This window comes from Spizellomyces punctatus (genome assembly GCF_000182565.1).
Source record: "Spizellomyces punctatus DAOM BR117 chromosome Unknown supercont1.4, whole genome shotgun sequence".
NCBI lineage: Eukaryota > Fungi > Chytridiomycota > Chytridiomycetes > Spizellomycetales > Spizellomycetaceae > Spizellomyces > Spizellomyces punctatus.
Genome location: NW_015971540.1, coordinates 45776 through 64200, shown reverse-complemented (window position 1 = coordinate 64200; position 18425 = coordinate 45776). Strand labels below are relative to the sequence as shown.

Below are 18425 nucleotides of genomic sequence, written 5' to 3'. Positions count from 1 at the left end.
CAATGCCGTAATCACCCCGCTCTCACAAATTGTTTAATTCCAGCTGTGATTCAGCGTTTGCATGGGCAATTAGCGTCCTCCTTACAACCCATACTGACCAACGAGTTTTGAGTGCCCGTCATGTCAGGTAAGCCAGAGCTTAAGTAGCACTTAATACTCCGAGATGTAACAAAACTGAGTAAACAATAGAGTTGGACGACTACGATGAGGAAATGCAAGAGGTGCTTGAGCAGATTGAGAATGTGTTGGGGAAGGAACTACCAAGACTGAAAGGGCAGGAGCGTATGGAGGTTTGTTTCTGAATTACAATATCAGTTCTATGAGGTTGGTATTCACTGGGCGACCGCCTCCACTCTTTCCTTACCACACCCGCTCGGCATCCTAAACCAGAAATGTAGCTACCTCAAAAACCGGCTAAACCGCGCCAAAAAACTACACAGAACCCTCCTCGTCGAAATCCGCGAACTTCCCCCTCCAACAACCACCTGGGATCAAAAAGCCAAAGCCTACGAGCAGAAAATCGCCCAACTAACGCAAGATGTCCAATGGGCCGAAACAACCGCCCAAACCGATGATCTGAAGCAAAAAAAAACTATCGACGATATGTCGAATAAAGAAATCACTCAAACCGCAATTCAAATCCAGGAGCAGACCCAGCAGTCGACGGCAAGGACGAAACGTATTGTGGAGGAAACGTTGGAGATGGGATTGGCTGTTAAAGATGAAGTTTTGAAACAGGGAAATCAGATGTCCAAGATTCAGGAAGATCTTGCGACGGTGGAAAGTAATCTCAAACGAGCCGAAAAGCAATTGCGTGTGTTTTTGAGACGAATGGCGACCGATAAGATCTTCATCGTGTTTATTTTGTTGATTGTTGTGCTAGTGGTTGTGGCGATTGTACTCTACGTGCTCAAAACCAAGGGGATTATTGATAGTGAGTGTCAAGCAGTTGTTCGGAGTTTGGAGGGGTTAGGATGCTGGAGCATGGAGAGCTCATTGCGTGGACCATATTTTGAACTAACTTCCTCTTGCACATGTAGTTGGCAAAGGCGGAATTACACTAACAGGCAAATCCATAACAGGAGAATCCGCGGGAGCAACCTCATGAGAAGAATAAGAAAGGAGTATAGGAGGATCAGAACGGGAGACGCAGTCAAGCGTTTGGGTCTTATCCAATTGGAGTATTTTTCACATTCGCGTGTATATCATAGTGTTTAATGATTTTCAATATGGTGCTTTGAATCGTAGTCGCCATCCCTCAATGAAATTCTATGTACAATAATTGTCCAAAAAAACATACAGGCGATGGTCTAATCCTCATCGGATTCAGACCCAAACACAATCTTCTTTGGTTTGCCAGCCTGCAAAATCATGCTCTGCGCTTCCTTTGCCTTGCGTTTGGCTTCCCATGATGGGTGGAGCGTCTCTTTTGGGACTTCTTTGACAGGTTGTGTTGTTGTTGATGAAGGGGCGCGTTTGGAGTTTGGTGGTGGATGAGAGGCGTTTTGGAGGTGCTTTGCCCTTTGGCCATAAAGCTTTTCTGCTTGGCTGTTCAAAATAACACGCTGCGGTGAGTCGATGAGCTAAAGACGGAATACCAGGATATCAAAACGTACGCTCGCCGAGCTCTTTGTCCCTGTCGATTCTTTTTGACTTTCTTAGAGGCTGGCTGGTCGTAGTCGCTTTCCTCAACTTCCGACACACTAAGATCCAACTCTGAGTCGCTATCACCCAGAGAAGCGATGAAGGCAGACGTTACAGGCCGTGACATCTCGTCCGAGTCGGCCTCGTCATCGTCATCGTCAGTTTGCACAGAGACTTTGGACACAGTGGAGAGTTTCTGCGTTGGAGGATTCTTCTTCCGCTTCCGTGTCTTTGATCGTACTCCGGTTAATAGGCAATGCAAATCTTCGATAGCTCCTTCCGCCGCATCCCGAATTGGTTCAGAGGAAGATAGTCGCTGCTCAACTCGAGTAACGGATGGAGTATTCTGATCCGTTTGGGTCCAGTCTTTCGCGGAGTCCCATGTGGATAAAAGGTTGGGGAGGTGCGGCAGAGAGGATTTGGATAGGCAGGCAGCAAATGCGTTGTGCACGATCTTGTCCATGTTGATGTGCTTGTACTATGCAATTAGTCTAGTCCTTGAAGCCGGGGTTATTAGAGGTCCTTGCATACACACCTTTATACTCTCCACATCGGCCTCAAATTTTTCAACCATCTTCTGTCGCTGAAGTTTGATCTCGTCTGGAGTGCTCTCGTCATTTTTGGCTTGGTCATACTGTTTCCGAAAGAAACGGAGCTTTTTAACGAGTTTCCGGGTTTCGAACGTCTTGGCTTTTTTAGCGCCGCGTTTTAATTCTATCCGAATGTGATGCTAATAGGTGTGAGATATCCGAGAAACAAGCAAAACGCTAGTGGGGACGCTGTTACCAGGCGTTTTGCAATACGGTCCGAAAGTTGCTCCCATGTTGGTTCTTGCAGTGTAGTTCCTGTGTTATCCTGCCTCGACTGGCTGGTGGCATCTTGGTCCTCGTCGTGCGTGGACATGCCCATAAAGCAATGACCAGAAATTCCCAAATTCGCAGGACCTCTTCATCCCAAAAAGAAACTTCAAGATCCACATATCACATGCTTCATTAATCCAGAAATGGTTACATGAATGCAATCACGTGCAATAAAATTATGATGCATGAAACCGTTTCGCGTTTAAACGGCTAGCGGCTTCTGTTCGTTGGGCACCTACGGGTTTATTTTACATTTGCGAGCTTGTCATTTGGTTTTTATAGATTACAATATTATTAGTAGGACCTCTTGGTTTTTTGTACAAGGACGGATAGATGCACCTCCCTTTGGTTCAGACGAGTGGAGCTGACGCTTAGATCTGATATTATTTTATTAATGTAACTGGGTTGCTTCACTGTAGCGTCACTTTCCTGTTTGCTCAAACCCTCCTCCTACCCATTAGCATCCCCACAAAAACACAAACAAAATGCTAGCAGACAGCCCAAGCAGGGCAGCAGGAGGTATGGCTCTTACTGGTTGCAGATCTCACATATCTGATGATCTCAACCGACTCTCCCTTTGTAGATTCCATTAGAGTTGTTTGCCGGTTTCGACCGCAAAATGGGAGGGAAATCAAAGAGGGTGGTGTGCCGGTTGTGCAGTTTGATGATGAGATGACGAGCGTTCGGCTGGAGGTGAGCACAGCATCATGCCATGTTCTCAATATCAGACGACCTAAATCCACTGACCTGACACTTTGCAGAGTAAAGATTACCCTGGCACCTTCAACTTTGACCGCGTGTTCGACTGGAATACAACTCAGGAGCTTGTATTCGCCTATTCTGCGAGCGCTGTGATAGAAGGTAACTGCGCAATGGTTGTCTTGACGATACGCGGTATCTGATTCCAAGCATGTTAGATGTTATGAGGGGATACAATGGAACAATCTTTGCGTATGGACAAACTGGGAGTGGAAAGACGCACACAATGATGGTATATTGCTGGATCCCCTTTGTATAACAGGCATTGCGGGGCTGACAGGCGAGGTTATAGGGTGACATGGAAAATGAGGAAATGAAGGGATTGACACCGCGTATCGTCGAAAACATCTTTTCAACCATTTTTACTTCCCCTCCCCATCTCGAATTTACCGTCCGCGTCTCCTTCATGGAAATTTACATGGAAAAGATCCGTGATTTGTTGAATCCCAGCAATGATAATCTCCCCATTCATGAAGAGAAGACCCGAGGCGTCTATGTCAAGGGCCTCTTAGAAGTCTTTGTCGGATCGATAGACGAGGTATATGAGGCCATGCGGCGTGGACAGAGCTCACGAGTCGTTGCACACACAAATATGAATGCAGAGAGTTCCCGAAGTCACTCCATCTTTGTCTTGACCATCACGCAAAAGAATTTGAACGACGGGAGCCAAAAAGTCGGGAAACTGTCATTGGTCGATCTTGCTGGTTCAGAAAAAGTTGGTAAAACGGGTGCCTCAGGACAGACTCTTGAAGAAGCGAAAAAGATCAACAAGTCCCTGTCAGCGTTGGGAATGGTCATCAATGCTCTCACGGACGGCAAATCATCACACATCCCGTACCGTGACTCGAAGCTGACGCGTATCCTCCAAGAGTCGCTCGGTGGAAACTCGAGAACAACGCTCATCATCAACTGCTCGCCGTCATCATTCAACGAATCCGAGACGCTCTCCACCTTGCGCTTCGGGATGCGAGCAAAGACGATCAAGAACAAGGCCAAGATTAACGCTGAACTCAGTCCAGGGGAACTGAAAGCCTTACTCAAAAAATCTAAAGCCGACATTGCCTCCTTGCAAAGCTATTCCAACGCACTTGAGGGCGAACTGAGCATTTGGCGCTCGGGGGGAACAGTGCCAGAAAAGGATTGGGTAACACCTCAAAACTACCTTCAGGACCGTGCTTCAACCGTCGTTCCTCCACCCTCTGTTGCGGATGTTGTAGCCCGCTCCTCAACGCCCGCTCTCCCAATAGCAGACGATGAGCGCGAAGACTTCTTGAAGCGCGAGAATGAGCTGTCGGATCAATTAGCTGAGAAAGAAGCCCAATTAGAACGATTGAAGAAGGATGCGGAAGCCATGAATGAGGAGCTGGCCTCTTTGCGGAAGGATGACTCTGCATTGGCTCAGGTATATATGAACGTTCTTCATGTTGCTTGCGCCTTTGCCTGACGTTGTGTTACAGGAAAACAAGGAATTAAACACAACATTGGGTGAACTCAAACTTCAAATGGAGAAGCTCTCCTTTGAGAACAAGGACAGCGCGATTACCGTAGACAGCTTGAAGGATGCCAATACAGAAATGTCCAAGGAAATCGATGAATTGAAGGTATAACCCGACTGTTGAGCTGGCCTACAAGCAGTGATTCATGACTTTGCGGAAATAGAAACGGATCATCGAGTTGCAATCCGCGCAACCGGTCCTCACCATCAGTGAGGAAGAGAAAGAAAAACGGAAGAAGGAAAAGATGGCGCAAATGATGGCCGAGTTTGACCCATCCGTAAGTGCTGACAGATGGTGTATCCTGAGCAAGGTAAAGAAGACTCACATCGTACACCATTACAGGCTTCTATGACCGAAAAGGAAAAGCAGCTCCGCTCTACCCTTGCCAAACTCGCTCATATGAAGGAAAACTCTGAGCCTCCCACAAACCCCGAGGAAATAGAATCTCAGCATTATGAACTCCTCGACGTGAAGGCCCAATTGACTCAACAGGAAGCACTAATTGATGATCTAATGGTGAAAACCAAAATCGCGGAGGAGGACGCGGGGCATCTAGCTAAGCGGAAGGAGGAACTGGAACGGCAGGTGGTGACCTTGCAAAGAGAGTATGAGGAGCTTTTGGACAAGACGATTCATGAGGAGACACAAAATGCCGGGCCGGAGGTTGCTCACATGTTTGAAGAGCTGAAGGTTGGTGTTTCCAGTTTTGAAATATTGCATCCGCGTCATGCACTGATATATGCAATAGGCCAAGCTGGAATCAACATACGAGTCCCGTAAAGAGATGCAAGAAAAGGAGATGGAAGATTTCAAGACCCTTCTAGCGAGAAAGGACGATGAGATTGCTAGAGTGCAGAGGTGAGGCGGTTTGTGCCCGAGTCTTTTCATGAAATCTCTCCTTACACGGAATATCTTTGCAGCATGATGACGGACCAAGCGAAAATTACAGAGAATCTTAAAGTGAGCACTGAGCACCGCGTCTTTCAGGTCAATCCTTGCTACATACTAATTTCATAATCCTTTGCACAACCAGTCTGTAACAGACTCTATGAACTCTATGAAATCACTCGACCAATCTTCCGCCGTCGACACGCAGGCGCGCGCGGAAATCGAAGCGATTCGCAAGAGCATGACCCACCAATTGGCCGAGTTTGACACTATGAAAAAGAAGCTGATGCGCGATCTCCAAAACCGCTGCGAAAAGGTCGTTGAACTCGAAATCTCCCTGGATGACGTGCGGGAACAGTACAATTCCATTCTCCGGACGTCCAATTCGCGAGCCCAGCAGCAGAAGATGGCCTTTTTGGAGCGCAATCTGGAGCAACTGACTGCGGTTCAGAAAACACTTGTGGAGCAAAATACGACATTGAAAAAGGAGGTGGCGGTTGCGGAACGTAAATTGTCGGCTAGAAACGAGCGAATACAAAATCTCGAAACTCTTTTACAAGATGCTCAAACGAAACTGGAGCTCCAGAACCATAAGTTCGAGGCACAGCTAGCTGCCATGCGCGAAAAAGTCCAAGAAGCTCGATGTACGTTGTGTTTGTTCACAATCCTTTTGGCTTTTGAATCGCTCACAAGTAACCTTTACTTTTTAGCTCAAACCCAACAACAACCCACAAGCAGCTGGCTCTACTCTTCCCGTATCGCCAAACCCCTTCGTGGAGGGGGTGGGACGTTTGTGGCCGCTGGTGAAAGTGAAGGACAGGAACCGTACGTATCTCTGACTAGACTTCTTATTCCATTCTCTCATCTCATTTGCCAACTTCCCCTAATGTACACAACAGATTATCCCCCCTTTCCCAACTTTCTCAACTTGGTAAGGCGAATGATGTCTCATCGGTGCCCAAAACTCGTACTAACATTTCCGTATGACAGATACATCAGACGCACCCGCCAAACGATCTTCGTGGTACATTAGTCTCTTGAGCAAGAAGGCTTGATATGCCCCGATAGAATTATAGAAAAACATGATGGAACTTAATCTAGTGTACATGATTTCTTTTTTTTTTTGTTACTTGTGTGTTGTTGAGAGTGGTGGGAATCGATATATATTTTGAGGGCTGAAAGGTTTACTGGTTTGTTTCTTTATGGGTTCCTTTGCACTTGGAATGGCGTGAACCCTTTCTTTTGTCTCTTTATTGTCAATTCATGGTAGGAAGTTGGACTTGGTTTCTCTCGATTATAATAGGGTTCTGTTTGTACTCTGCCGTACTTTTGGGGGGTTTTCTGAGGTGGTTTGAAGGTACTGGTAATTGGCCAACGTGTTTGGGATGACTCTGGGAATTATCAAGTTTCTCGGTAGGGTAGACTTCTGCAACTAACCGAATTGCAAATTGCACGTATATTGTGGAATGCATATCTTTCGGCGTACCGAAGATACAAGAGTATTGTGCATATAAAATCAGAATGCAAAAAACCAAGCAATTGACCAACACGAGACGGACGATTGTTTTTTTTTTTTTACTTTTTTTTTATTTGAAAAAAACACTCAAGACACCACAAGCAGAGGACACACAACTTTGGTTACTTATAATAAGGTAAAGAGCTCTACACTGGTTTGCTTTCTCCCTCCCACTACGGTCGAGTTGCTTATGCCTCGGCCTCAGCTTCACCCTCCTCCTCCTCGAATTCTGTAACGAAAAGATATTTGATCAGTCTCATGACACACGTAGCTATAAGGTTACAGCTTGTAGAAACTTACCACCCTCCTCTTCTGCGGTTGCGTCCTGGTATTGCTGGTATTCAGAGACCAAATCGTTCATGTTGGACTCAGCCTCAGTGAATTCCATCTCGTCCATACCCTCGCCAGTGTACCAGTGCAAGAAAGCCTTACGACGGAACATGGCGGTGAATTGATCAGAGATGCGCTTGAAGAGTTCTTGGATGGCGGTAGAGTTGCCGATGAAGGTGACGGACATCTTGAGACCCTTGGGTGGGATATCACAGACGGCTGTCTTAACGTTGTTAGGTATCCATTCAACAAAGTAAGAGGAGTTCTTGTTTTGTACGTTGAGCATCTGCTCGTCGACTTCCTTCATAGACATGCGACCACGGAACATGGCGGCAACAGTCAAGTAACGCCCGTGGCGAGGGTCAGAGGCAGCCATCATGTTCTTGGCATCAAACATTTGCTGGGTGAGCTCAGGGACCGTGAGAGCACGGTACTGCTGGGAGCCACGAGATGTAAGAGGTGCGAATCCGACCATGAAGAAGTGGAGACGAGGGAATGGCACCATGTTGACGGCAAGCTTACGGAGGTCAGCGTCTAAGTTGGACCAATTAGTCACGGAATATCACGGAATACGTTGCAGAATCCGGAAGTACTAAATCACTTACTCAGTTGACCAGGGAAACGCAAGCAGGTAGTGATACCGCTCATGACAGCGGACACGAGGTGGTTAAGGTCACCGTAGGTGGGCGTCGTGAGCTTGAGAGTCCGGAAGCAGATGTCGTACAAGGCCTCGTTGTCAATGCAGAAGGTCTCGTCAGAGTTTTCCACAAGCTGGTGAACGGACAATGTCGCGTTGTAGGGCTCAACAACGGTGTCGGACACCTTGGGCGATGGAACAACGGAGAAGGTACACATCATACTGAAGAGAAGGGAGAGGATGAGCGGGATTCCCAATACACTGAACACGACAAACAAACTCACCGGTCGGGGTATTCTTCACGGATCTTGGAGATGAGGAGGGTACCCATACCAGCTCCGGTACCACCACCCAAGGAGTGTGTGATCTGGAAACCCTGCAAGCAGTCGCAGGATTCGGCCTCCTTGCGGACGACATCGAGGACAGAGTCGACCAACTCTGCACCCTCGGTGTAGTGTCCCTTGGCCCAGTTGTTACCGGCACCGGATTGACCAAACACAAAGTTGTCCTAGGGAAAACACGATAACATAAGCCAATTAAGTCGACGAATCTAAAGCGCAGTCAGGAAAATCTAGTACTTACCGGTCGGAAGAGCTGGCCGAAAGGTCCAGCGCGAACAGAGTCCATGGTTCCAGGCTCCAAGTCAACCAAGACGGCACGGGGGACGTACTTGCCCCCAGTGGCCTCATTGTAGTAGACATTGATGCGCTCGAGTTGAAGGTCAGAGTCACCGTGGTAGGTACCGGTGGGGTCGATACCGTGCTATTTGACACCAGAGGAATATTGTAAGTCAAAATGCGCAAAGAAATACGTTGAAAGCAGGACGGTTCCTCCTGCGCAGCAGAGCGTTTCTTACCTCGTCTGAGATGACTTCCCAGAACTTGGCACCAATCTGTGCGAAAACAAGAGAAATGATGAATAAACAGGTAACCAACCTTGAGCAGCACGTAGCAGAGTGTTCCATACCTGGTTACCACATTGGCCGGTTTGCAAGTGCACGATTTCACGCATCCTGGTGTTTTAATCTGTGTGACTGAACAGGAAACAGATTGGCTCGAGATGAGTACCGCGTACAAAAAAAAGCGAGACACCACCACTTTTGACGTTGCTGCTACCACGACAGTGAATAGCAACGCATACACGACAGTAGAAGGAGTGTTCAAAACGGAAACTCTGGTTTTATAGAGTTCCTCGTTGCGCGTCAAAAGCGATCAACCTGGGGGATTCCCAGGTCCGGATTCAACTCCGCTCTGCTCCCCGTTTTCTCACCAAAGACGATGCGTAGGTTCCTTACCTTAAAGTGCAGCAAGAGGAGAGAAAGCAAAAAAAAGTAGGCGTTGCACTAAAAGTCCTTTGTTGCCCAGATGAGTGATGAAATGCAGGCGACGAGAAAAAGAGATGTCCGAACGCACTGGCGGAAAAAGGACGCTGGGGGGGGGGGGGGGAAATGTGACCGTCGAGTGGAAACGCAAAGCCGTTCGTGTGTGGGAACAATATCTATTTCCATATATGGATATTCCATATATCTATAAATGGGCATAAATGCACAATGCAACTCCGCTCTTTGGAAGAACGCGTTTGGCTTCTGCTTATTTAAGCACGCGATTTCGTGTTTTTCTCGTCTACGGGGGCAATTTACAAGGCGATTACCAGCGCTTACCTCAAAAACAGCACTTGTGTGTTTCCATGGTCGACGTTTCATTGTTTCGTTTTGCAGAGCAGGGGGTACCACTGATAACAAATGATGCAGCAGTGGGTAGTCGAATGTTTATCATTCCATCATACCACCCATCCGTTCTGTTCCCGCAGGAATGGATACCAAACTGCCCATGCCCCCCATACGCCCCCCATACGCATGAAAAATACCTACAAATAATGTCACGTTTGTAGAGCAAGAGAGAGAAAGAGGGAGAGCAAATGACATCTGAAAAGGACGCGAGTTTGATGCGTTTTTCGACTCGAACGCGACGCGACGCGTCTTTTGCTTCCATGACCACGCTGGACAAAAATCCAACTCACCAACTGTAAACACAAAACACCAATGAGCAGAATATTAACAAGATTCCCGTTTCGTTTTCGGCCTCCATTACCACTTAAAGTACACACCCATGTCCGCCCTGCACTCTATTTTCACACTCAAGGCCACCCCCAAATCATATCCAGCCACAAAACTGCCACTTCCCTCTCTCTCGATGCCATTGCAGAAGACCTCACGGATCTCTCTTGGCGAGCATGGACCAAACTGCTCATAGTTGCCGTGTCTGGTGTTACGATTGGGTCGTTTATAGCCAGCCATGGATCAGGATTGTTGGCGGATTGGGGAATATTTGTGTATCAACCGGATGATGATGACGACGAGGATGATAAAGACGACGACGAGAAAGTCGTGGAGAAAAAGGAGGGAGAGACGGAAGAAGCCAAAAGTCATTCCGCATTGGACTTGTCTGGGATATTTGGAGATTACAGACTCAATCTTGCGTATAACTGGAGCAACGCGGATGGTAAGCGTTCAGATACCCATTCTGTTGCTTTCTAACGGTTCAAACAGCCCATCCTTTTTTTTTTATCTCTTACAGCAAGCTACTTGACTCTCGCAAAAGCAAAGGTGGCAGCAGCGCTAGCAGATCTGGACTCTGTCGCCGAAATAAAGAAACTGGAGGGAATTGATAAGCGCGAGTTGTTACTCGTGCGAAGATTTTTGGAGGACACACTCAAACTACTCAACGAGCGTGAGAGACAGTTGCTCGGGAATGAGGACAAGACGTCCACGGGACGTTGGGGTTGGCTAAAATTTTGGTAGAGTACCACTTTATGCAATGAGGCTGTGGACAGCTAGGCAAAACAAATATATTCTAATACCAAAATAAATAACATGATGCAGCATATGATACAAATTCGTGCACACATCCCAATCTACACCCAAATTAGGCTTTCTTCTCCACCAACGCCAACAGCTGCTTGCTTTGACCCTTCAGGGAGGTAACGCCTTGGAATCGCTCACTGTCACATAATCGGTCCAAAGCTTGTCGTATCTCGTCCGCTCGCCACAGTTTTGAAATCTTATCATCATTCAACACCAGGATTAGCATCACAATGTTTTGTTGCAGAAAATTCAAGTAGCAGTCATCTTCTTACCTCATCCTGATCATCAATCAGCTTTACACTTCGCCTGGCAACCGCCATCATATCCTTTAGCAAATCCTTTACCCTCTCCTTTCCTAAACTCCTCGGCCCATCCACCTCTCCGTCAACTGCCTGCTGCAAAGTGCGGATAAAATTCTCTGCCAATTTGGGCAAAACCTCTTTGACAACCTTGGCCCGCTCCTCATCCTCCCCTTTGGGTGCCTGTTTCATAATCCGGCTGATAATGTTGTACGCTTGGACCAGATTGTACGCTTTGGCATCGACAGACTCGGATGTAAAGTCTACGAGGGAGGGCAAGAGTTCCCAGGCGTAGACCGGATACCGGTTGATGAGATCAAGGAAGATAACGGGTTTGACGCGGGTTTTGTTCTTGGTCATAAAATCAGACAAGGTTTCTTGGTAGACTGATGCGACGCGGCTCATGGGCTTTGTGTCTGGCGCCTGAAATGCAAAGAACCATTAAATCTCGACCGCACCATAAAGAATACACCAGTACGACAATTATTGTACACACCTCCTTTGTCTCGACCTTGCGCTTCTTTGGTGTCTTCTTCACCTCCTTCTTAGGAATGGGTTCCTTGACATGACTCAAGATCCTGGTCAAGAGTAACGACGCCCCATTACACAACCCAAACAACGTGGCATCCGTTGCTCGGCGCGCATACTCATGAACCTCCTTCAATACCTCCACAGCCCGATCGACATTCAGAGCAGGCTCCGTCGGCACTTCCCTGAGCCTGAAAAGCTTGTTTTTAGCAAGGGACAGGAGTTTCTCGTGGAGATCTTTGTCGTCTGTGCTACGTGAGGTGCTTGTGATGAGCTTGATGAGGGGCATGATGAGTTCGATGACGAGCGGGTTTTGAGGAGATTTACGGAGGAAGATGTCGAGGAGGTCGACCACACGGAGTTTAAAGTGCAATACTTGATTTTTGACATCTGGAAAGAGTGGAGATTCATAAGAAATGGAGGAATGCAGGGGGAATACAGTACAGGTTTTTTGTCACAGTACCTTTCTTTGCGGTTTTTATTTCCTTTCGTTGACGGAAAATTTCTGCCAGTTTATCATCAAATGCCTCCATTTCATCGTCATCCAAAAATGCCTCTTCGTCTGAATCATCATCTTCTTCGTCGATGGCGGCATTGCCTAGGGCTTCCTTGATTTTACGTCGAAGCTCTTCGTCCACCTCTCCAGATTCTTCTTCATCATCATCATCTTCGTCCTCGTCCTCGTCTTCGCCCTCTTCTTCATCGTCTTCGTCATCATCGTCCTCTTGTTTCGAATCAACATCCATGGCATCACCACTCTCCATGTCAACATCCTCGTCCTCTTCTTCCTCCTCCTCAAAGAGCTCTTGAGCACCGGCAACACCGCCCTTTGCAGATAATACCTAGCAAATACAATCATTTAGTCAGACGACCAGCAAATCAATCACAAATAAAAATGTGCAAACCTCAAAGATAAGGTCCAACGACTTTTTCGTCAACTGGTTATTAAACACTTTGAATACATCCTGCGACAAACTCCTAACGAGAGCGGAAGGTTTCGCCAAGAAACTGATCAAAATATCCACCAAAACCTCGATAGGAGCGTGATCTTCTTCCATATCGTCAGCATCCTTTGCCTTTCTCTTTTTAGGACTTGCAGATTTGTCCTGGAAAAACAGGTCAAAACAATTCTTCAGTTCGTCGAGGACGCCAACAGCTTCCGCCGGTTCAATATACACATGGAGAAGAAGATGGAGGAAGAGTAGCTCAAAGGCCTTGTATTGGGCCAAGACGTCGCGGTTTTGGGACACTTCGGGTTTGGTAATCCGCTTCTGAATGGAATGAAGGGTGGATGTTGCGTTTTGAACGGTTTGTTGCGCTTCTTGGTCTAGTTCCACCAGGAGCGATACGCGCTTGTTCTTGGAAAGATCCACCGTGAAGGTGTGGAGATCGTTTGCCCAATACTGGCCATCTGTCATGGTCCCTGGGGCCAATCGCGTTTCTAAAATAGAGTAAAGATTCAGTATTGCGCATACCGGTCGATCCAGAAGAAGGAGAAAATGTCACCTCCAGTTGATTTCAAAGCAATTCCGGCAAGTGTGGCCAACAAGCTACCTAGTCTTTCTGTGCAAAGTTCCCTAGTAGCGTCGGATACCTCTGGACGCGGGACTTGAATCACATCCACCTTTGGGTCTGCTTTTTGAACCTTGAAAAAAGCATGAAGCCATACGAAACGCGCAATCCGCTGGATCCATTTTTCCTCCTTTGGGATCTTTCCGTTCTTTAAAAGAAGCAACATCTGGTCTACGGCCCATTGCCGGCGTTGATTCACAGTATCCGCCTCCCCTGCGTCACCCGGTTCACCTTGGTTTACAAACATGTCTTGGAGATATTTGATGTAGGTTTCGATTCCTTCTCCTTCCAAGCTACCCAAGATGTTCTCAACTGTTTTCGTCTTGGTCACCTGATCGAACCTCTGATGTCCATTCTTCCCGACCAGCTGCAACACCAGCTGCAATGCAACATCTTTCCGCTCTAAGGCCACAGTTGAAAGCATGCTGGCCGTCTGTTTGGCGACTTTATGCAGGTAATTGTCGTGTTTCGCAAGGTTGTTGATCAGTGTGCGGAGGAGTTGAGGTGTGAACAAGAATGGAACCTCGGTCGCATCAAGACGGGGAAGAATCTTTTGAAAGAGGAGTAAACCAAGGAATTTGCGTTCGTAAGAGGAGGAAAACAGTGCGTCATCGAGGACGCTCCATAAATCCCGAATGGAGAGCTTGCTTAATGGAGGGCTGGTAAGCACAGCATCCAACAAGGCGTCCCATACCAAGTGAACGCGTGGAATAGTGTACGTCGACTCTTTGAGAATCGCGACAAGCTGTGTCTTGTTCTTTGTGTGGAGGACTGAACCATCTCTCCAGGATGGGAGGACGGATGCCCATGCAAACTTTGGATACCGAGATTGCATGACAATAGCAAACCACAGCTCCTCTGGACCCTCAATCCCCTTGCTCAAAACAGTGGGAATAACATACTCCACAGCCTCCGCCTCTAGTTTTGTTTCATGTAGCTTCTCCACCATGGTTATCAACACTTTGAAGCAAGTCTCCTTGATGTACGACTTGCTCGATGCATATTTCAAAAGCCTCGTCACCATCTCCTGTACATCTTCAATCGTGGTATGCGGTCTTGCCAACATGTCCGCCTGACATATGGCCATTAACCCAAAGATCCGTCCAAACAGGATATCCCGCTCCTCCTGGCCTTTTGCTCCTTCGGTTTGTGTCAGTTTGGCGAGTAGAGACAGAGCCGTTGAGACTCGAAGAAATTCCAAACTTTTCAGCAACTGAGCAAAAAAAAAGTTGGTCATTTTTTTGAATTCGTTCCCGTGGGAGCAGCTCAACACCCACCTCTGTCAAAGCAACCGCAAACCCCTGCCGGGCTCCATCCCTCGAAGAAGGCAACCCTCTCAGCAATCGCTTAATACCGTACGATACATCCTGTGCACAAAGTTGGTCCAAATTATCGCCTGAAGGCGTTGAGACGGCGTTTTCCAGTGTTGGGTGGAGATCATGCTGGAATGTGTACAGAGCGCGGACAAGTTTGTCGGCAGCTTTTTGACGTACTGTGGGGTCGACGGAGGCCAACTCCCAGTACAGTGCCATCATATCGTTGGACATTTTTGTATGAGTTCTGTTACTGGCGTCCCACCCGTCCAATGTCCCAGTCGACTCGCTTTTGTAGGTGTGTTTTTTGCAGATAGTCGCCAAGCGATCGTTCATTTCCAGTCTCGCCAAAAAGAATGAGAGCTGTGCCACCTTTTTATTGGCTAATCGGTTTGCACAGTCATCTGGAAATTAAGTCTTTACAATGATTACGCAAACATCGAGTTGGATATAACTTTTTTTTATTTGCGAACTATGCTCATCTAGCCCATCTAAACTAGTGTGCTCTGCTTATATTTGCCAGCAGTCTATGAGGTATTTTCTTGTTACAGAAGTTGAAATCTACATAGCAGCAACGACAGCCAAAGCCAACCCAATGACCCCCATGAGAGAGGCTCCAGTGTTCTGAGCACTGTTGACAACCTCACCCTTTGCATTCTTGAACGGTGGGGTGACAGTCTTTCCATTTGGCAACTTGATCGTAGCAGTTTGTCCGGTAGCCTTTCCAATGGCTAGGAAAACTTTGTTGACACTCAAAGGCTGTTCGGCACAAACGCCTTTCACATCCTTCAACTCTTGGTCGTTCATATTGCTCTTGCAGCTTTGGAGGCTATTGAGTTTTCCGAACATGTCGCATGTGCAGGAGCTAAATTTTGCGATTGCCGTGTCAAAGGCTTCGGAGGGGTAATCGATGGACTGGGTAATGGCAGCCCGGACAAATTCACTTTCACAGTCGACGAGCCCACTCACTAGTTGCATGCAATCTAATAGCCAAGGATGATCATGAATCAACACCTTTGTCATAGTATGATTTTTGCTTAGATTCGTGGTCATTTACCTCCTCCTGGTAGATTGCTTGGGGAATTGCCTATTGGGTTCGTCGGAGAACTTGTGGCCCTCGGGGTAGGCGCTCCACTGGGTGCTATACTTGCTGTCACACTGGACGGTCCCGCTGTCTGCGGCAGACTAGATGGAGCAATGGTTGGGAACGCCGATGGGAACGCCGAAGGAAAAGTAGTAGGGAACCCAGATGGCACAGATGGGAGAGTCAAGGAAGGAATTGGACGAGGCAGCGACACTGGGCCACCTTCATTCTGGGCAACCACTACGCTGACCAGCGACAATGTGAGAATAGCAAGACTGTGCATGGCTTTGATGAGGATGGGGATGAGATGCTAAGATGGTGTCAGTTGATTCGCTATGCTTTTATATTTTCAGCATCACAGTCATTCTTGTTTCCATCTATTTTTTTTTTTTTGCTCTCATGTTGCTGCTGCACTTTTCCGCTTATCAGCAACACAAAAAAAACGCTGCGGAGCAACAATTTGAAAGTCTAAAAAAAACCAAAGTCATTTTTGCAAATAACGGAGTGATCGTGGAGTAAGTTTATTTTCTAGCACACAACGCGCAGCTTGTCGCTTAACCATCCAAGGTAAATAACACTTTATTACATAAAGTAGGATTTAATGCATTTATTCGATTAAATGTACCCAGTCACTGCACACACGCTTTTCAGTCACGTTAAGAGTATGGTTGCAATCTCGGTTGCAGTGCCCATACAAGTGATAATCCAACATTCGTGCTATTTCGTTTTGTTTTTTGTTTATCAAAATCGTTACTTTTCGCAAGTGTACACAACAAAACACTACCGCCTTCGCCTCCCATTCCGCAGGTTTCTCCATGTTGGAATGGGTGACAAGGTGTGCAATGATTACGATATAGACGATAGGAACTGCATTACGGGCTACAGGGACGGGGAGATGCACTTGCGAGCGATATGACCCTGCCATCTCTCAGAGCAAGCCCATAACATTTCTCACACATAAATTGTATAATAAATAAATACTGTATGTATGACTATCCAATCCGTCCTTCAGACCCTTTTCGTCGATCTGATTTCGTTCCTCTACCTCGTTTAGCACTCTGTGCCTTCTACCCAATAGAATTACCAAAACAGCAAAAAGAACCCAAAACATGCACATTTTATCAAACTTACATCGGATGCCGCTAATGCGTTTTCCAGATCATTCAGTGTAGATCGGAGTTCATCTTCAAGTCGAGATTGTTGCTTTAAAACAGTAATGTGTAAGATGGGGGTTTGGAGTGGTAATGGGGTGTTTTTTAACTTACGGTGGGTAACCCGTACTCGTCTTTATGGGAGCCTTTTGTTGGGGATAAGTCGGTTATGAAGAGGGGTTTGGAGAGCAGTTTGGGTTTAATGAGGGGGTTAATGTCAGAATATGTTGCTGACTGTGAAAAAAGGTTTTGTGAGTAACGGAAACAAGTGTGGGATACTCTGATGAAACGTACATCTTCGAGTTCGTCAAATGTTCCTGTGGGGGTGTATGTAGTGCTTTTTGATGCTGCGATTCGGCGTTGTCCTATCGATAGAGGGGTAAGAAAGAGGAATTATGTGGTTTTGGGTGGTTGGGAGCTGACCTTTTTTGAGGTATGCTGGATAGGGTATCGACGGTGTTAAAAAGTGAAAAATTTTGACAAAAGAAAGATTGAATGGTAGCATACCATTCCATACGCGCACAGTGTTATCCCACGAGGCCGATACATACTGTCACCACCCAAAAGAAAAAGAAGACATTTGAAATGTAAAAACAATAAAACATGGTAGCTTCTGTTACTTCTTTTTCGTACCTGATTCCGAACCGGGATGTGTATAATACATCGAACTTCATCCGTATGTCCCACATTCTTTTGCACCAACTCATCCTTTTTATCCGGATCAAACACACGAATAATCTTATCTTGGGACCCGGTGATAATACTCCCGTTGACATTGTCGATACAGAGTGCGGTACAGGGTGCGTCGTTGTTGATGACGCGGAGACAGGGGATACCTTCTGGAGGCCAGATACGGATCGTACGGTCCTCAGAGGCTGTTATCCATTGTTTGTGAATGTCGTTCCATTTGATCTGGACGTTGTGTTAAAAAGGCAAGAATGTTCAGGTAAACTTGTAGCTTTGTGTTTTACCTGTGTGACTTCGGCTTCGTGGCCTTGTAAAATGGCTTGTAGTAACATTTCGGTCCCTTTTGGTGAGAATTTACGGATATAAGCCAGTTTATCTGCTGAAGCATAGGCAAACTCGTTTCGTTCTGGGCAGTAAGCAAGGTCGAGGATGATGCCATCTGCAGCGAGTTCTTCTTTACCGAACCCTGCGTGAGCGTTTCGAAAGACGTCGTGGCGTTGGAATTGGGCGGTTGTGGGCATGTACTCCCATATGCAGATACGACGATCGAATCCGGAACTGAGCTTTTTTGTTTATGTGAGTCCTAGGTGCGTGTCTGGCCTTTTTTTGGTTGTAAAACGAACGTGCACATACCAGCCAATGAGTCCCATCCCTCGCAAAACATGCAATTCCAGTAACGGCTCCCTTGTGTTCTTCCAATGTGTATTTGAGGGACATGCCCGCAACACGATTCGTTACACCATCATTCGCCAGTCCCGTTGGATCAACGCCTTCCTTGTCTTTATCGTTAAATGCTTC

General features: G+C 46.9%; 8 protein-coding genes across 9 annotated transcripts in view; 3 read left to right on the top strand and 5 right to left on the bottom strand.

The window, feature by feature from the left end:
• Positions 1-69: 69 nt before the first annotated feature.
• SPPG_02450 (uncharacterized protein) lies at positions 70-1280 on the top strand. Its single transcript, XM_016750739.1, has 4 exons — positions 70-127; positions 190-290; positions 391-934; positions 1041-1280. The coding sequence occupies exons 1-4, from the start codon at positions 121-123 to the stop codon at positions 1106-1108; spliced, it is 720 nt and encodes a 239-aa protein (XP_016609982.1). The 5' UTR covers positions 70-120; the 3' UTR covers positions 1109-1280.
• On the bottom strand, positions 1143-2589 carry SPPG_02449. Of its 2 annotated transcripts, none has more exons than XM_016750738.1 (4): positions 2431-2589; positions 2180-2374; positions 1617-2122; positions 1143-1548 (listed from the first exon to the last, which is right to left on the bottom strand). In XM_016750738.1, the coding sequence occupies exons 1-4, from the start codon at positions 2551-2553 to the stop codon at positions 1311-1313; spliced, it is 1062 nt and encodes a 353-aa protein (XP_016609981.1). In that variant the 5' UTR covers positions 2554-2589; the 3' UTR covers positions 1143-1310. The 2 variants fall into 2 exon arrangements, with proteins under 2 accessions (XP_016609981.1, XP_016609980.1); XM_016750737.1 differs by having other exon boundaries at positions 1617-2116.
• Positions 2590-2726: 137 nt separating this feature from the next.
• Positions 2727-6925, top strand: SPPG_02448 (uncharacterized protein). The gene is made up of 15 exons (XM_016750736.1): positions 2727-2900; positions 2966-3023; positions 3088-3197; positions 3266-3365; positions 3422-3495; positions 3556-4665; positions 4721-4864; positions 4923-5036; positions 5102-5449; positions 5508-5617; positions 5680-5719; positions 5793-6291; positions 6358-6472; positions 6547-6578; positions 6638-6925. The coding sequence occupies exons 2-15, from the start codon at positions 2990-2992 to the stop codon at positions 6700-6702; spliced, it is 2895 nt and encodes a 964-aa protein (XP_016609979.1). The 5' UTR covers positions 2727-2900; positions 2966-2989; the 3' UTR covers positions 6703-6925.
• A 283-nt stretch (positions 6926-7208) lies between these two features.
• On the bottom strand, positions 7209-9572 carry SPPG_02447 (tubulin beta chain). The gene is made up of 8 exons (XM_016750735.1): positions 9425-9572; positions 9097-9163; positions 8987-9022; positions 8713-8892; positions 8415-8638; positions 8099-8352; positions 7464-8027; positions 7209-7392 (listed from the first exon to the last, which is right to left on the bottom strand). The coding sequence occupies exons 2-8, from the start codon at positions 9139-9141 to the stop codon at positions 7352-7354; spliced, it is 1344 nt and encodes a 447-aa protein (XP_016609978.1). The 5' UTR covers positions 9142-9163; positions 9425-9572; the 3' UTR covers positions 7209-7351.
• Positions 9573-10136: 564 nt separating this feature from the next.
• On the top strand, positions 10137-11024 carry SPPG_02446 (uncharacterized protein). The gene is made up of 2 exons (XM_016750734.1): positions 10137-10631; positions 10707-11024. The coding sequence occupies exons 1-2, from the start codon at positions 10172-10174 to the stop codon at positions 10928-10930; spliced, it is 684 nt and encodes a 227-aa protein (XP_016609977.1). The 5' UTR covers positions 10137-10171; the 3' UTR covers positions 10931-11024.
• SPPG_02445 (DNA-directed DNA polymerase) lies at positions 10955-15017 on the bottom strand. Its single transcript, XM_016750733.1, has 7 exons — positions 14670-15017; positions 13327-14605; positions 12726-13261; positions 12284-12662; positions 11789-12210; positions 11266-11715; positions 10955-11189 (listed from the first exon to the last, which is right to left on the bottom strand). Exons 1-7 carry the CDS (start codon positions 14937-14939, stop codon positions 11055-11057), a joined length of 3471 nt encoding a protein of 1156 aa, XP_016609976.1. The 5' UTR covers positions 14940-15017; the 3' UTR covers positions 10955-11054.
• A 132-nt stretch (positions 15018-15149) lies between these two features.
• On the bottom strand, positions 15150-16182 carry SPPG_02444 (uncharacterized protein). Its single transcript, XM_016750732.1, has 2 exons — positions 15763-16182; positions 15150-15688 (listed from the first exon to the last, which is right to left on the bottom strand). The coding sequence occupies exons 1-2, from the start codon at positions 16070-16072 to the stop codon at positions 15267-15269; spliced, it is 732 nt and encodes a 243-aa protein (XP_016609975.1). The 5' UTR covers positions 16073-16182; the 3' UTR covers positions 15150-15266.
• A 599-nt stretch (positions 16183-16781) lies between these two features.
• Positions 16782-18425, bottom strand: part of SPPG_09024 (uncharacterized protein) — a gene marked incomplete at both ends in the record, with an annotated part of 3854 nt that continues 2210 nt past the window's right edge. Inside the window, 8 exons of the mRNA XM_016757177.1 lie at positions 16782-16856; positions 16921-16992; positions 17055-17174; positions 17235-17305; positions 17364-17490; positions 17574-17852; positions 17912-18190; positions 18261-18421. Coding sequence (XP_016609974.1) covers positions 16782-16856; positions 16921-16992; positions 17055-17174; positions 17235-17305; positions 17364-17490; positions 17574-17852; positions 17912-18190; positions 18261-18421 — 1184 coding nt within the window. The remainder of the gene's footprint in view (positions 16857-16920; positions 16993-17054; positions 17175-17234; positions 17306-17363; positions 17491-17573; positions 17853-17911; positions 18191-18260; positions 18422-18425) is intronic.

Bases quoted from the DNA above. Each gene is read 5' to 3' on its own strand.
- SPPG_02450 (XM_016750739.1), top strand. The intron at 291-390 runs GTTTGTTTCTGA...ATCCTAAACCAG, and splicing joins AAGGGCAGGAGCGTATGGAG to AAATGTAGCTACCTCAAAAA. The intron at 935-1,040 runs GTGAGTGTCAAG...TTGCACATGTAG, and splicing joins AACCAAGGGGATTATTGATA to TTGGCAAAGGCGGAATTACA.
- SPPG_02449 (XM_016750738.1), bottom strand. From the start codon at position 2,553: ATGGGCATGTCCACGCACGACGAGGACCAAGATGCCACCAGCCAGTCG. The intron at 2,375-2,430 runs GTAACAGCGTCC...CACACCTATTAG, and splicing joins ACCGTATTGCAAAACGCCTG to CATCACATTCGGATAGAATT. The intron at 1,549-1,616 runs GTACGTTTTGAT...TATTTTGAACAG, and splicing joins GGACAAAGAGCTCGGCGAGC to CCAAGCAGAAAAGCTTTATG.
- SPPG_02448 (XM_016750736.1), top strand. From the start codon at position 2,990: ATGCTAGCAGACAGCCCAAGCAGGGCAGCAGGAG. The intron at 5,037-5,101 runs GTAAGTGCTGAC...ACACCATTACAG, and splicing joins TGGCCGAGTTTGACCCATCC to GCTTCTATGACCGAAAAGGA. The intron at 6,292-6,357 runs GTACGTTGTGTT...TTTACTTTTTAG, and splicing joins AAAAGTCCAAGAAGCTCGAT to CTCAAACCCAACAACAACCC.
- SPPG_02447 (XM_016750735.1), bottom strand. From the start codon at position 9,141: ATGCGTGAAATCGTGCACTTGCAAACCGGCCAATGTGGTAACCAG. The intron at 8,028-8,098 runs GTAAGTGATTTA...GGTCCAACTTAG, and splicing joins GCGTTTCCCTGGTCAACTGA to ACGCTGACCTCCGTAAGCTT. The intron at 7,393-7,463 runs GTAAGTTTCTAC...TTTTCGTTACAG, and splicing joins AACCGCAGAAGAGGAGGGTG to AATTCGAGGAGGAGGAGGGT.
- SPPG_02446 (XM_016750734.1), top strand. From the start codon at position 10,172: ATGAGCAGAATATTAACAAGATTCCCGTTTCGTTTTCGGCCTCCATTA. The intron at 10,632-10,706 runs GTAAGCGTTCAG...TATCTCTTACAG, and splicing joins TAACTGGAGCAACGCGGATG to CAAGCTACTTGACTCTCGCA.
- SPPG_02445 (XM_016750733.1), bottom strand. From the start codon at position 14,939: ATGTCCAACGATATGATGGCACTGTACTGGGAGTTGGCCTCCGTCGAC. The intron at 13,262-13,326 runs GTGACATTTTCT...ACTCTATTTTAG, and splicing joins TGCTTTGAAATCAACTGGAG to AAACGCGATTGGCCCCAGGG. The intron at 11,190-11,265 runs GTAAGAAGATGA...AATGATGATAAG, and splicing joins TGATTGATGATCAGGATGAG to ATTTCAAAACTGTGGCGAGC.
- SPPG_02444 (XM_016750732.1), bottom strand. From the start codon at position 16,072: ATGCACAGTCTTGCTATTCTCACATTGTCGCTGGTCAGCGTAGTGGTT. The intron at 15,689-15,762 runs GTAAATGACCAC...CTTGGCTATTAG, and splicing joins AAGCAATCTACCAGGAGGAG to ATTGCATGCAACTAGTGAGT.